Here is a 13,767-nt window from a genome sequence, read left to right as displayed (position 1 = left end):
GCGGAAGCGACGGCGGCAGTGACGGAATCGGCAGCTCTCGATGCAGGCGGCTCGGCACGTCGTGTGCGCCGTCTCCGGCGGCGTGGACAGCGCCGTGGCAGCGCTGCTGCTGAGGCGGAGAGGTGAGGAGGCCGAGGGACCCGGCCGCCTCCCAGCGGCCCCTTCTCCGAGAGCCCTGCCTAGTGGCGCGGCGCCCCGGCCCTCACTGTACGCCTGGGGGTGGGAGAGCGCGCGGCCGCCGCTCCGCCTGTCGGGGAGCCGTGAGGCCCCCACTTGCTGCCGGGTGGAGCAGGGGAGAGTGGGTCTCCGTCTCCCGGCGGCCGCGTTTCTCCCTGGCCCCGAGGCCCTGCTCCCGCGGCTGTGGTGGCGGCGGTGTCCGCACTCAGCCCAGGCCTGAGGAGCGCCGGCCTGAGGACCATTGACGTGGGCACCGCAGCCTCCGTGGAGGTCCTTGTCTCCACGACACGGCGTGGCCGTCTGGAGACGTGTGCGACCAGTCCCGACGGGCGGTGTGGTTATCAAGTCACAGCTGTGTTTTCCACTCGATGGAAGACAGACTCTGCTCAGGAGCGCTTCCGTTTCCTCAGGCGCCTACCTGAGGCCGAGATTCGCTGCCTATCTAATTCTGCGTCCGTCTGACCCTCTCCCGGTGTGAGCCCTTCTGTACCTAATGGCACTTGTAGACCCTCTGTTATTGAGGCGCCTTTCGTTCTTAGGCACTTGGAATGCAGAGGGAACCCAAGGTTCCTGACCTGGGACAAGTGATTCAAGCTCCCCCTGTTTGTAAAATGGAGGGAGCGCCTACCTCCCAGGGATACTGGAGGTAGTATTAATAAAAAACAGGACACACAAATCCTTTACCCCAGTGCCTAGCACACATTAGGCACTCAGCAGGAGAGGTTATTAGTTCGTGTTAATAACCAAACTGTTACAAAAGGTATAATAAAACGTGTCAAATACAAGTAGAGGCAGGCTGTGAGCACATATATTTGTGATAAAGCAGGAAATCAAAGCATCATAGAGATGGTGGTGTTTGCCCTGAGACTGCTGTCAAACCCCAGTTCGTGTGTTCAATGGTACAGTGAGGCCAGACAAACTGAAAGTTTGAGTTTGGAGCAGAGAAAGTTTTATTCGTCGAGGAGGTAGCAACCTGAAGATAAGAGATCTAAGATCCTCTCATCCGTGGTATCACGACTTGGAGGAGGAGGAGGAGGAGTTCCCTAAGCAAAGGCTGGGGCTCAGGAGGTATGGAGATATTCTTAATAACCATAGCTGTTACAAAAGTTATAATAAAAAGTCTTAAATACAAGTAGAGGCAGGCTGTGAGCATATATAATTGCGATAAAATGGAATCAAAGCATCACAGAGATGGTGTTTGTGCTGAGACTACTGTCAAAGCCAAGTTCATGTGTCCAATGGTATACAGTGAGGCCAGACAAATTGAAAGTTTGAGTTTGGAGCAGAGAAAGGTTTATTCATTGAGGTACCAACCTGGAAGATGAGAGACCTAAGATCCTCTCATATCTGTGGTATCACAACTTGGAGGAAGAGTAGGAGTTCCCTAAACAAAGGTTGGGGCTCAGGAGGTAAGGCGGAAGCATTTCTGGCGGAGGCAGCAGCAGGTGCAAAGCTCAGAGGCACAGAAGTGCTGGCTGGGTCTGGGAGGTATGGAGCGAGAGGAGGTGGAGAGGTAGGGTGAGCGCTGCTTATGGAGTGGGTTCTGTTAGGGGCTTCAGACTGTGTTGGAAAACAGTGCCGAGCCCTTGAAGGGTTCTGACTAGGCAGTGACATGTCTGGGGCGATGTGGCAGACATCCCTGGGTTAAGGGCCTGCTTTATCACAATTATATATGCTCACAGCCTGCCTCTACTTGTGTTTGACACTTTTTATTGTAACTTTGTAACAGCTCTGGTTACTAAGAATACCTCCATACCTCCTGAGCCCCAGCCTTTGGTTAGTGCACTAGTTAGTGTCTAGTGTAACTACACGAGTTACGTTATTTTACTCCATCAGGAAGGCAAGTGCTCCTTCCCAGAATCCAGGCTGAGCAGCTTCACAGATCAGCTGCCTTGGGTTTTGCTCCTCTGGGTGGGAAGCTGATGGGCGCAGCAGAGAAGCAGCATGGTCCTCTCCCCTCGACACGGAGGTCTTTTTCAGTCTCGTCGGAGGTGCATGTTCTGTCACGTGCCTCCTGAAAAGTTAAGGGCCGGCAAAGCGCTATGGTCTCCTGGAGCACCAGGGCTCAGCCACGTGAGTGGTCACGTCTCCAGGAGAAGGATGATCAGGCAGATGAGGCCATGGAAGAGGGGGATTTTAAAGCTCTGGTGGAGTTGTGTATTTGTTCTGCTTAAGCTCTTGTTCTTAAGCACTGCTGGGCGCTGGGCACACACGGGTGTGAGACAGCGTTGGCAGGTGGAAGACTGCCTCACTTCAGTAGCTGCAGGGGCGCGGACAGGAACGGCTGGAGCCCGGTGTAGTGTGCACTGTTAGGGAAGCAGGGTCAGGGGATTTGGGATGTAGAGGAGGGAGGACCTGCTGGGATTGGGGTAGTGGCCTTGCTCACGTGTCTTTTTATTAATGTTTGGCAGAGCTTTGTCACCAAGTCTCTGCTCTCTGGAGTACCGTGTTAAACCTTTTACAGTCCATGGCCCTGTCTTTCATTAAGTTCAGCCGACCCAAAAGAAACGTTTTTTATACCTGGTAGACACCTATGTAGTTACAAAGTTGGTCTCCCCAACCTTTGGTTTGATACTTTGTCTGCAACAGAAAAGGGAAAAAAGAGGTCTCAAAGTATATAGATGTGTGTGCCTGTTAGTCGCTCAGTCATGTCCAACTCTTTGTGACCCCAAGGACTGTATGTAGCCCACCAGGCTCCTCTGTCCATGGAATTCTCCAGGCAAGAGTACTAGAGCGGGTTGCCATTCTCTTCTCCAGGGGATCTTCCTGACCCAGAGGTTGAACCTGGGTCCTCTGTATTGCAGGCAGATTCTTTACCGTCTGAGCCACCAGGGAAGCCCCATGATAAAGCAACCAAAATTTTGAATGTCTTTATGGCTGACGTCTTAGAAGCTAATTCTGAGTGGGTAATTGGAAATAACTTTTGGATTGAGTTTGCGTTTCTGGTAACTGAATGGTAGTTTGTATTTGTTTTGAAAAGTCGTGTAGAATTTCTGCTCTTTCATGCAGTCACACTGCCAAGTCTCTCTGTACGCCCACACAGTGTGGGCACGTGAAGATGAGAAGATGCCATCGTGTTCACACCTCCAGGATGTTCACACCTCTGAGATGCACACCATCAGTTCAGCCCCACAGGGTGTTGTGATGATGGAGGCCTTTACCAAGTGTGTGTAGCAGAGGGTCAGGGTGGGAGCCTCTGCCGGAGCGTCCGCGGAGGTTTGCATTAAGATGCGGTCAGAGCGCTGCAGGCCACGCGGCGGCCGGAGGCACTGCCAGGCCCCAGTGCACAGAGGCGCAGGAGAGCTCGGAAGGCGCTGCCTTTTCCACTCCAGGTCGATGTTACGTCCTCTCCTCCGCTCCTCCCCACAGGTTACCAGGTGACAGGGGTGTTTATGAGGAACTGGGACCCCCTGGACGAGCACGGCGTCTGCACTGCCGACAGAGACTGCGAGGACGCTTACAGAGTGTGCCAGATCCTGGACATCCCCTTCCGGCAGGTGTCCTACGTGAAGGAGTACTGGAACGACGTGTTCAGGTGGGGGCGCTCCCAGCGCGGGGGGCTTCCTGCGGTGACGCGAGCCATTCAACAGCAGGCCTGCCAGGGTCAGCCAGGCTAACGCGCCCCGCCAGCGGTTTCTGTTTTCAGGCCGTGGTGCCGGAGACCACGTGCAGGAGGCCTCGGCCGCCCCTGGGGAGTCTGGGTTAGAAGCCACCTGCATCCTGAGCACCCCAGCCCGTATTCCTTTTACTGTGCCACCTGCCAGAGGTCTCTTTAACGTCTCTTCAACCTTGAGATGTTTCTGCTGATAAATTAGCATAAGAGAGCGAGGGCTCAGGTGTGCTCTGGAAGGCCGGCTGTGGCTGGTCCCTGAGGACAAAGCCCCAGGGCCATCGGTGTCAGGCTGAGGAACCAGCTGGAGTGCTGGTTAAACAGACACCCGAGCCTGGGCCAGGCCCTGCAACCTGCACATCAACAGGGATGGGGTCCCGTGGGTCTTACTTTGGGAAATGGCGCAATGGGGCTTGGTGCCTGGTGAGTGCAGATTCAGATGGAAAGTGCAGCTGGCTTTAAACAAACATTTGATGAAAACACTGAAAATGATTCTGTACTGAAGCTCCTATCTTCCAGAAAATTACAGTTTTAGTAAAACAGGGAGAAACTCTAAGCAAGTCATGTACCTCATTTATTTTTCCATAGTATGTTTGACACTTAGAAATAAAAACACTTTTCTTTTCATTCCAGTGATTTTTTAAATGAATATGAAAAAGGAAGAACTCCTAATCCTGACATAGTCTGCAATAAGCATATCAAATTCCGTTGTTTTTTTAATTATGCTGTGGATAATCTTGGTAAGTGATTTGGATTAGCTTCGTTTGTCTTTTTAAAAATCATGAGATTTCCAGGAGCTGAGGTTGGTTTCAGCATGTATCTTCCGGATCTGAGGATGTAAAGCTTAAATATGAAGAGCTCACCCAGCATTGGACGAGTATTTTTCCTCCAACTCTGGAGTGAGAATCACAGCTGTGCCAGGCAGAACTGATGCCTTTGAACTGTGGTGCTGGAGAAGACTCCTGAGAGTCCCTGGGACTGCAAGGAGGTCCAACCAGTCCATCCTAAAGGGGATCAGTCCTGAGTATTCATTGGAAGGACTGGTGCTGAAGCTGAAGTTCCAGTCCTTTGGCCACCTGATGTGAAGACCTGAGTCATCTGAAAAGACCCTGATGCTGGGAAAGATTGAAGGCAGGAGGAGAAGAGGACGACAGAGGATGAGATGGTTGGATGGCATCACCGACTCAATGGACATGGGTTTGAGTAGGCTCTGGGAGATGGTGAAGGACAGGGAGGCCTGGCGTGCTGCGGTCATGGGGTCGCAAAGTCAGACACGACTGAGCAACTAAACAACGACAACGGATTGACTGGGCTTCCCTGTTGGCTCAGCGGTAAAGAATCTGCCTGCCAAGAAAGGAGACGTGGGTTTGATCCCTGGGTCAGGAAGATTCCCTAGAGAAGGAAATGGCAACCCATTCCAGTATTCTTGCCTGGAGAATCCCATGGACAGAAGAGCCTGGCAGGCTACAGTCTGTGGGGTCACAAAGAGTCGGACACAACTTAGCGACTAAACAATTCTTTGGCTAAGTGCTGGGTCAGTTTTGCTGCAGCTTCTGGGAAATAGTCTCACAATCCTGAATGTCTGTGAAGTTTTCACACAATGCAAGGGCTGTGGATTAATATATGCCTTGGTAGGTTCTTTAACTTTTTTGCATAGTGTGGAAAGAAGAAATTGATTTTACTGGATGGTCCTTCACTGTGATAAAAGTAATATGCATTTATTAAAGAAAGTTTAAAACTTAGAAGCGTAAGAAGAGGAGGGAAAGTGTCATCTGTAATTTCCTCCCAGAATCAAAGAGAAAGACTTTCTGTTGCCTGTCTTCGGTTTTCCTGTACATTGAGAAGAGTGGGATCCTGTACTTTCTTTCTCTGCTGAACAATATCATGAACATTTCCCCAGTGCCATTAAAAATTCTGTGTATGTGGCATTGTTGTTATGCAGTGGTGCTTTATTCGTAATCTCCTGGTGTTAAACATTTTGGTTGTTTTCAGTTTTTCCTTAGTGTAAAAAGCACTGAAATGAGCTTTTTGTACTTAAACCTTTGTGTACATGTTTGACGTTTTCCTTAAGCTAGAATGAATGAATAGATATTAACTTTTTTTTTGGACATGTGGCTTGTGGGGTCTTAGTTCCCCCATCAGGCATTGAACCTGGGCACTGGCAGTGAAAGCTCTGAGTCCTCACCACTGGGCTGCCAGAGAATTCCCAATACTAACTTTTCAAAGGCTTTTAGATATGCAGCAAAACCTTGTGGCTAAGATTTTATCAGTTTAGAGACTTCAAAGACCACCTGTTTAACAGAATCCCAGGAGTGTGTCTCTTCCCTGGGATCTGGGCAAATTTGGGGGTGAGGTGGGTCCCCTGCGCAGACTGCCTGGTGTGAGACCTGGCATTTCTGCCCTGTGGAGCACCCTGGGCCCAGACCGACTGAGGCCAGCAAGTGCACATCTAAACTCCTACCCTCATGCTTTTAAAAACCTCCCAGGCGCAGATGCAGTGGCGACAGGTCACTACGCAAGAACGTCCCTGGAAGATGAAGAGGTGTTTCAGCAGAAGCACATCAAGAGGCCGGAAGGGCTCTTCAGAAACCGGTTTGAAGTTAGGAACGGTGAGTACACGTGTCCAGGCCAGGGCTGAGCTATTCGGAAACGAAGTAGTGACTGCGTGTTGTCAGGCACTCTGCCCAACTTCTCCCCGTGTTTTCCAGGTGAGCTTGTTGGCTGTGGTTTCCTCTTCAAAAAAGGACAGTTACCTCAAGGGTCATTCCCCCAGGGCCTCCAATTGGCTCAGGCGGCCGCCCGGGCAGGGCTGCTGGGAAACTTAACCCAGTTCTGGGGGAAGCAGGCGACAGTGTTGGAGTGTCACAGGCCCAATTCTCAAGCCTCGCATTTTTGAGATTGAGGTGTGACGTGGTACTTCAGTGTGAAATGAGGCTGGCTCCTAACATTCATGGCATAGGCCTGGCAGCTTGCTTTGAAAGATTATGTGTATAAATTAGGTTATCAGTGTCAAAGGGCACAAGGTGTCACCAGCCTGGAAAGTGCCAAGCAGTCCCCTGGAAGGCTGTTGGCTTGTCCTGGTGCACATTTGTGTAGAAAAATTTATATCCTTATGAAGTGAAAGATGGCATGGAACTCAGAGCCACGTCTCTGCAAACGGTTTCCTCGGCTATAGGACCGTAGCAAACCTGGCATTTCTCCAGGTCTGGCCTGCCCTGGCCTGCCTCCTGTCCACCGCCTCCCTCTCCGACCCCAGCGTGAGGTGTCCCCTCCCTGCACCCATCTTAGCAGGGCCAGCAGGTGGGTCTCCAGGTCCTTTTCTCTGAGGAAGCAACTGAAGCTTGGCTGCATTTCTGGCAGGGGGGCCTTGGGTCGGGGGCCGGACCCAGCCCAGTCCACCCAGCTCCACAGTCTGTGCTCCTTCCTGGTCCTCCATGTTGTCCAGCCCAGTTACTGGCCGCAGCTCAGTCTCTCCTCCTCCCTCCACCTCACGGCAGCCGAGGCCACAGATCAGCGTACTGACCGGGCCCAGACAAGGCCGCCGCTTTCCTGGTGTTGGGAAGGCCCCCTGCTGCCGCCTGCACGGTACTGTGTCCCCTGGGGGGCACTGGTGCCCAGGGGCAGATGACCGCTTCTCTCCCTGGGTGCTGCCTGTATACTCCTGGGCACCCCTCACCAGGGAAACACCCCCCGCCCTGCACACCGGGAGGACCTGGCCGTGACCGCCCAGCCCTGCCGCCCGGGCACTCCACAGCAGAATCAGGCCCTGAGACCCAGCGGTCGTGGGTCCCGGGTCGTTAGTAGATGAAGGATTCGTTTCTGTGTCGCGTAGCGTGCCTGCTTATCTCCTGGAGAAGGTGCCACTGCGCAGAGCTGGCTGGCCTTTCTGACCGGACCTGATCACGGGGTGCATGTTCTGGTCTGTGTAGCTATTGTAACGATGCCACAGTGTCTTTGTTCTCTGCATGTTTTCAAGACACCTAGAGATTTTTTATTTTGTCCTGACTCAGTTGCCCTGGAGGCCGGATTAAGCCTCCTGGCCTGAGTCCTTGGGGAGAGGGCACGGGGTCAGCGTGCCCAGCCTGAGCTCCTGTGTCCTACCTGTCCCAGGAGCAGCCTGTGTCCTCACCCGTGTCGGGGCAGGTGGCACGCTGGCCAGCCTGGAGCAGGGCAGGTGCTGAAGGGAGCTCTGGGTGCCGGCAAACCCTCCCTTAATAGGGGTCCCTCTTCCTGGTCAAGGGTTACCCGCTCTTGTTTTTAAAAATCATAGATTTTTTGTTTGTTTGTTTAAATTTAGTTTTGAAACAAAAAATAGCATTTGGCAAATGAGCCTGCCTACCTGATGACTGGTTGACTGGACTCTCTTTTTCACTTTTCACTCGATTTTGTTGTTTTGTACGTAAAAACTGATGGAACGGAACCCAAGTGATTGGGCTCAGTTTCCAGCTCTGCCCTCATCTCCCTGCACCCCTGTGGGCAGTCATTTAATTATCTAAGCCTCGGTTTCCTCACCTGAAGATGGGGATAAACCTGTCGTAGGGCTAACGTGAGGGTCAGATTTGAGGTCACAGAAGGAAAACCACACGGAGAGCGCGTTACACGTGTGACAGGCCGGGTCACACGCTGTGCCTGGGCTCTTTGTACCTTTTGTGCAGGTGTGAGCTCTGCGTGTGACTTTCTGAGGCTGCACTTAGCTCTGGTCCTGAGACACGTGGAAAGAGGCTGTGACACAGGTGTCACGCTCCGTCTCCTCCATTGGTCACTGAGCTGCAGAGCGGAGGACCCAGTGTTCGTGGGCGTAGAAGGTCTGTAACACGCCAGGCAGGACCTGGCGGCCAGAGGCGGAGCTGGACCTTGTTTTCCGAACCCCGTCCCAAGGCCAGGGTCAGGCAGAGCTCTGCACCATTGCCGTCAAGGTGGAAACAGTCTTTACAATGAAACAGACCTTTGGAGGGGCTTCCCAGGTGGTGTTAGTGGTGGAGGACCCACCTGCCAATGCAGGAGATGTAAGAGATGCAGGTGTCCTGTGAGAGATCCCTAGGCTGGGAAGATCCCGTGGAGGAGGGCATGGCAACCCACTCCAGCATCCTTGCCTGGAGAATCCCATGGACAGAGGAGACTGGCGGGCTGCAGTCCGTGGGCTGGCAGAGTCAGACACAACTGAAGCAACTTAGCACACACGCGGACCTTTAGAGAGACCACAGAAGAGCGGCTGACAGGCGTCAGCTTGGACTCCACAAAGCCCACTGTCAGCAGGCGGGGAAGTGGGTTGAGAAGCAGGCGCTGCTGGGGAGCGTGGTCGGCGTCCACTGGGGGTGGGAGGTGAGGAGAGCAGCTGGGGCGTGATCGCCTGTGGTTAATGGGAAACAGCGCAGCCCACCATCTCAGCAGGGTTTGCTGGGGCGTCTCGTCTGATTTTCCCAAATGTGGCTCATTTTGTTTTTTTCTTAATACTTCATAATGTTTTTGTCATGTGATGTTTAATCTTCGAAAATACAGCCTAACACGTGAACCAGAATAAATTTCCTTATCACGTAAAATCTCCCTTCCATGTATTTTTTCCAACAGTAGATAAATTAGGGATGGGAATTTTTCTTAACCATGGCAGATCATTTTTCTGGAAGTGTGCTGTTGAGTATTGATCTTTGTTTCTGCCAGACCAGGGCTAACCTGTCAAGGTAAACAGAAGGACACTATTAAAAGCAAAGTATGGTTATTTTTGTTCCTGCAACATCTTTTGTTCTTTACTCTTGGCAGCGGTAAAACTCCTCCAAGCAGCTGACAGCTTTAAAGACCAGACCTTCTTTCTCAGCCAGGTTCCCCAGGAGGCGCTAAGGAGAACCCTCTTCCCCCTGGGGGAATTAACGAAAGATTTTGTAAAGAAAATAGCTGCTGAGAACAGACTTCATCATGTGCTTCAGAAGAAGGAGGTAGGATTGAGGGGCGTTGCTGCTGGTAGGGGGTGAGGGTGCTGCCCTCAGGGGGCCCCCGTTCTAGGGAGACACAAGGCAAGAGTGTAGGCGAGGACGCCGGGCGACCCATTCCCACTCGCGCGTCTCACGCTAGACATTGAGACGGGACTCTGACCCTCCTGCGACCTCGCCCTGTGGCCTGGCTTGTGCTTCCTGCTCCTGCTCTGGCCTCTGTCTCTCCCCCAGCCTCACGGACAGTGTCTGAGGCCTCCAGCAGCTCTGGTTTCCTTTCCTGGGCGGCTGGCCTGAGGGTCTGCCGCGAGTGCGGGCTGGGCTGGTGGTGGCGCTGCTTGTGTAGCCGCTGGGTCCTTGTCTGGGACCTGAAACAAGGCCCACGAGGTCTGCGCGTGGCTCTGACTGGTGTCTGTGGCCCTGGAGGAGGGGAGCCGGGCCCCTGGCCTGGAGGGTGTGGTGCCTCAGGACGGGTGAGCCCCGGGAGGCCCTGTGTTGTACCCACATCCTTGCCTGGGGTCTCTGAGCGGAGCGTGGGACCCCCGCCCGGCCGTACATCTCACACCTGGCCTTCCGTTCATTTCAGAGCATGGGCATCTGTTTCATTGGTAAAAGGAACTTTGAAAATTTCATCCTTGAGGTGAGTGTTCTTTGATGTGGAAGGATGGGGCCCTGTTTCTGCTCTGAACCTGGAGCTGTTGGTGATGGAGCACTTGTTTTCCAGTACTTACAGCCTCGACCTGGCCGGTTTATTTCTATAGAAGACAACAAGGTTCTGGGAACACATAAAGGTGAGGCTGAACAGACATATAAAGTGGGGGCGCACAGAGGAGGCGTGCCCGCTCTGGTGCGCCTGCCCCGTGTGGTTCATCCACTGGAGCGGGGCGCGCCTGTGAAACCCCCAGAGGCTCAGCAAGAGGGGCTCGTGGCTTCTGGCAGGGCACCAGGTCCACCTTCTGAAGGAGTGGGCCCCGCTCACTGCCGGCCGGGTGGCCCCGCGGCTGGAACTGCTCCTTGCGGGGTGGGAGATACAGCCTAACCCCAGCTGCCGCAAGCGGCCCACAGAGGGGCGCCTCCTGCCTGCCGCCCCCGCCCCGCCAGGGCGTTTGCGAGGGGGCTCCTTCCACCTCAGCAAGAACCTGTCTCTGTAGGTTGGTTCCTGTACACTTTGGGGCAGAGAGCCAACATAGGAGGCTTACGGGAGCCCTGGTACGTGGTGGAGAAGGATGGTGCCAAGGGCGACGTGCTTGTGGTGAGTCGGCGGGGAGGTGACGGAGGCCAGGCTGGGCAGAGCCCGTGGGGCTGAGCAGGCGGGGTGGGCGCTCTGCAGGGCCTCCCTCGGTGCCCTCCGGGATTGACGCCGGTACCAGAGGTTCTGTGTGAGGTACTTGTTAGCTCTTCCTGTATGCCCATCACGCTGGTCATCATGACATCAGTCCCCGTAAGTAGATGTCACTCCTCTGATTGTACAAAGGAGACGGACCCAAAGCTGAAGTAGCATGTGGAAGGCCTCGTGGACAGGGTGGTCAGTGCCCGGGATGGGCCGGCTCACGGGTGCCTCCAGCGAGTCACTGGTGAATGACAGAACAGAGCTGGGACCAGCCCAGGCCATCTGCTGTAGCGGGGCTCTGGGACCTGGGACATTTCTCAGGGCCTGGGGACATTTTTAGTGTCACAGCGTTGGGGCGGGCATCAGGTCCTGCTGGTGTATAGTGGGTGAAGCCCGGGACCCTGTCCCCTGCAGAATGATCTAGTGCCAGTCTTGGCAGGGCTGGGGGTGAGCAGCCTGGCTGAGCGCACGCTCTGTTCTTAGACCAGGTGGAGGGCCAGCAAGCCTGCCCACCGGGGCTGGGACATTTCCTCCTGGGAGGGCCCTGGTGCAGAAGTCCGGGCAGCGATTCTGATCAGGGTGAATTAAAGTGACTGCAGTGTGATGTTCAGTGGTGTCTTTTGCTTTGGGAAAGAGTAGTCCACTGACCCAGGTCCCTGGGCGGGCCTCCTTGTCTGCTTAGAGCCGGAGAGCCCTGGACTTGGTGTTCTCCGTCCTGCCTCGGGGTGCTGCTGGGTGCTAGGAGGCCAGCGTGTGTGGGGGCCCCAGGAGCCTGTTCCCAGCCATGAGGGCCTTGGTGGGATCCCTGTGGGAGTGCGGCTGGCCGGGGTTACCCGGCGCTGGGTAGGCAGGGTGTGGCAGGAGGAGAGGAGTGAGACCGTGGGCGGACCGCGTGCTCCTCTGCTGCTCGCCGAGGGCGCATGCGCGTGGCCTCCTCTCCGTGCGCTCATGTGCGCAGTTAGGGCGTCTCCAGGGACACACACCAGTCTCCACGGGTCAGTGCACCAGTCTCCACGGGTCAGTGTGGTGTTCACTGCGTGCTCACTGCTAGTCGTGAATGGAGTGCAGCGAGGGGGCTCTGGGGCAGGGACCCTCTGCTGAGGAGCCTCGCGTTCCGTCCCGCAGGCCCCCCGGACAGACCACCCGGCGCTGTACAGAGACCTGCTGCGGACCGGCCGTGTTCACTGGATCGCGGAGGAACCGCCTGCTGCCCTGGTCCGCGACAAGATGATGGCGTGTCACTTCCGCTTCCGCCACCAGATGGCGCTAGGTGACTGCTCAAGGACCCGTGGGTCAGGGTGGGGTTAGGACAGGCGGTCAGACCTGGGGCAGGGAGGGCCCTGGGCCAGGGCAGGGTTAGGACAGGCGGTCAGACCTGGGGCAGGGAGGGCCTGTGGGCCAGGGCAGGGTTAGGACAGGCGGTCAGACCTGGGGCAGGGAGGGCCTGTGGGCCAGGGCAGGGTTAGGACAGGCGGTCAGACCTGGGGCAGGGAGGGCCTGTGGGCCAGGGCAGGGTTAGGACAGGCGGTCAGACCTGGGGCAGGGAGGGCCTCAGTGTCCAGATCACGTAGCCCATTCAGCCCTCCTCACCCTCTGCCTGCAGAGACAGGCTGGAGGCACTGAGGCCAGCTGAGCCTCCTTTGTCCAGGATGCAGGGGGGTCTTGGGGAGGGGTGGGGCACCTCGGTCCAGCTGGCAGGTGAGTGGCAGGTGGTGTGTGTATCCCTGGCCCCTGTTGGGCAGCGCTGAGGCCCTCTGGCTGTTGCTGCCCCAAGCTTCCTTTGTCCCCACTGCCTGCTCCTCCTACCCCGGGGCGAAGACCTGAGGCTGCACACTCAGCAAGGCTAGTGCCCCCTCCAAGGGTCCTTCTCTTCCGCCCAGTGCCCTGCGTGCTGACCCTCAACCAGGATGGCACCGTGTGGGTGACGGCCGTGAAGGCTGTGCGCGCTCTCGCCCCGGGACAGGTGAGTGGGGACTGGCTGGTGGGTCAGATGGGGTCGTGGCCCCGCAGCTGCACGTGGCCCTTAGCACCAGCTCGGCCTGCAGAGGTGCGGGCTCCTGGTAGCGGGCTTCGTGCTCTGGACAGACGGACAGCCTGCTCTTCCTCCAGACAGTGAGGGGCTGGGGGCAGAGGGGGTGTGGGGCGCTGGTCACGTGGCCAGCCCCGCGCCTGGCGCTGCTCTCCCAACTGCTGCGAGCACGCGGCCCTGCTCTGGCCTGCCTGTGGCACGGGGCCCGCCGTCCCCCAGTGCTAGACCAGCTGCATGGATCCAGGCTGCTCAGGGCACCCGGAGCCCGGGTCCCGCTGTAGGTGACGTGGCCTCTGTCCCCCCAGTTCGCCGTGTTCTACAAAGGGGACGAGTGCCTGGGCAGTGGGAAGATCCTGCGTCTGGGGCCATCCACCTACACACTGCAGAAGGGCCAGAGAACAGCCAGCGTGGCCACAGAGGACTCCAGCGACAACCCGGGCCTGGGGCCCGCGCCTTGACAGAGGCGGAGCGGCTGCTGCAGAGCTGGCGGGAGGAGGGGCGGGACGGAGCGGAGCCCGGGGAGCCGACGGGGGCTCAGCACTGCTGCTGAGCCTGCGGGAGCCCAGCCTGACCTGCCACCCCCGGTGACCTGGCAGCCTCTCCAGTGCTGGCTGGAGGCTGTGTCCCAGGTGCCCGTTTGTAGGGTTCCTCCCTCACACCCCCAGGAGGGGCAGCATCCAATAAACTCTGTCCAGGA

At 56.1% G+C, this 13,767-nt stretch overlaps 1 protein-coding gene across 4 annotated transcripts; it reads left to right on the top strand.

Annotated features, from left to right (window-relative positions):
• Nucleotides 1-13,767, top strand: TRMU (tRNA mitochondrial 2-thiouridylase). 4 transcript variants are annotated; one of them, XM_043440871.1, is made up of 11 exons: nt 1-122; nt 3,547-3,712; nt 4,421-4,527; nt 6,274-6,396; nt 9,545-9,717; nt 10,298-10,351; nt 10,436-10,502; nt 10,863-10,963; nt 12,167-12,311; nt 12,922-13,004; nt 13,376-13,767. In XM_043440871.1, the coding sequence occupies exons 1-11, from the start codon at nt 41-43 to the stop codon at nt 13,526-13,528; spliced, it is 1,254 nt and encodes a 417-aa protein (XP_043296806.1). In that variant the 5' UTR covers nt 1-40; the 3' UTR covers nt 13,529-13,767. The 4 variants fall into 4 exon arrangements, with proteins under 4 accessions (XP_043296806.1, XP_043296805.1, XP_043296808.1 ...); XM_043440870.1 differs by lacking the exon at nt 12,922-13,004; XM_043440873.1 differs by lacking the exon at nt 1-122 and having other exon boundaries at nt 3,574-3,712; nt 9,604-9,717.

Source organism: Cervus canadensis, chromosome 21, assembly GCF_019320065.1.
Source record: "Cervus canadensis isolate Bull #8, Minnesota chromosome 21, ASM1932006v1, whole genome shotgun sequence".
Taxonomy (NCBI): Eukaryota; Metazoa; Chordata; class Mammalia; order Artiodactyla; family Cervidae; genus Cervus; species Cervus canadensis.
The sequence above is the reverse complement of the archived record's forward strand: the minus strand, read 5'-3'. Positions and strand labels throughout refer to the sequence as shown.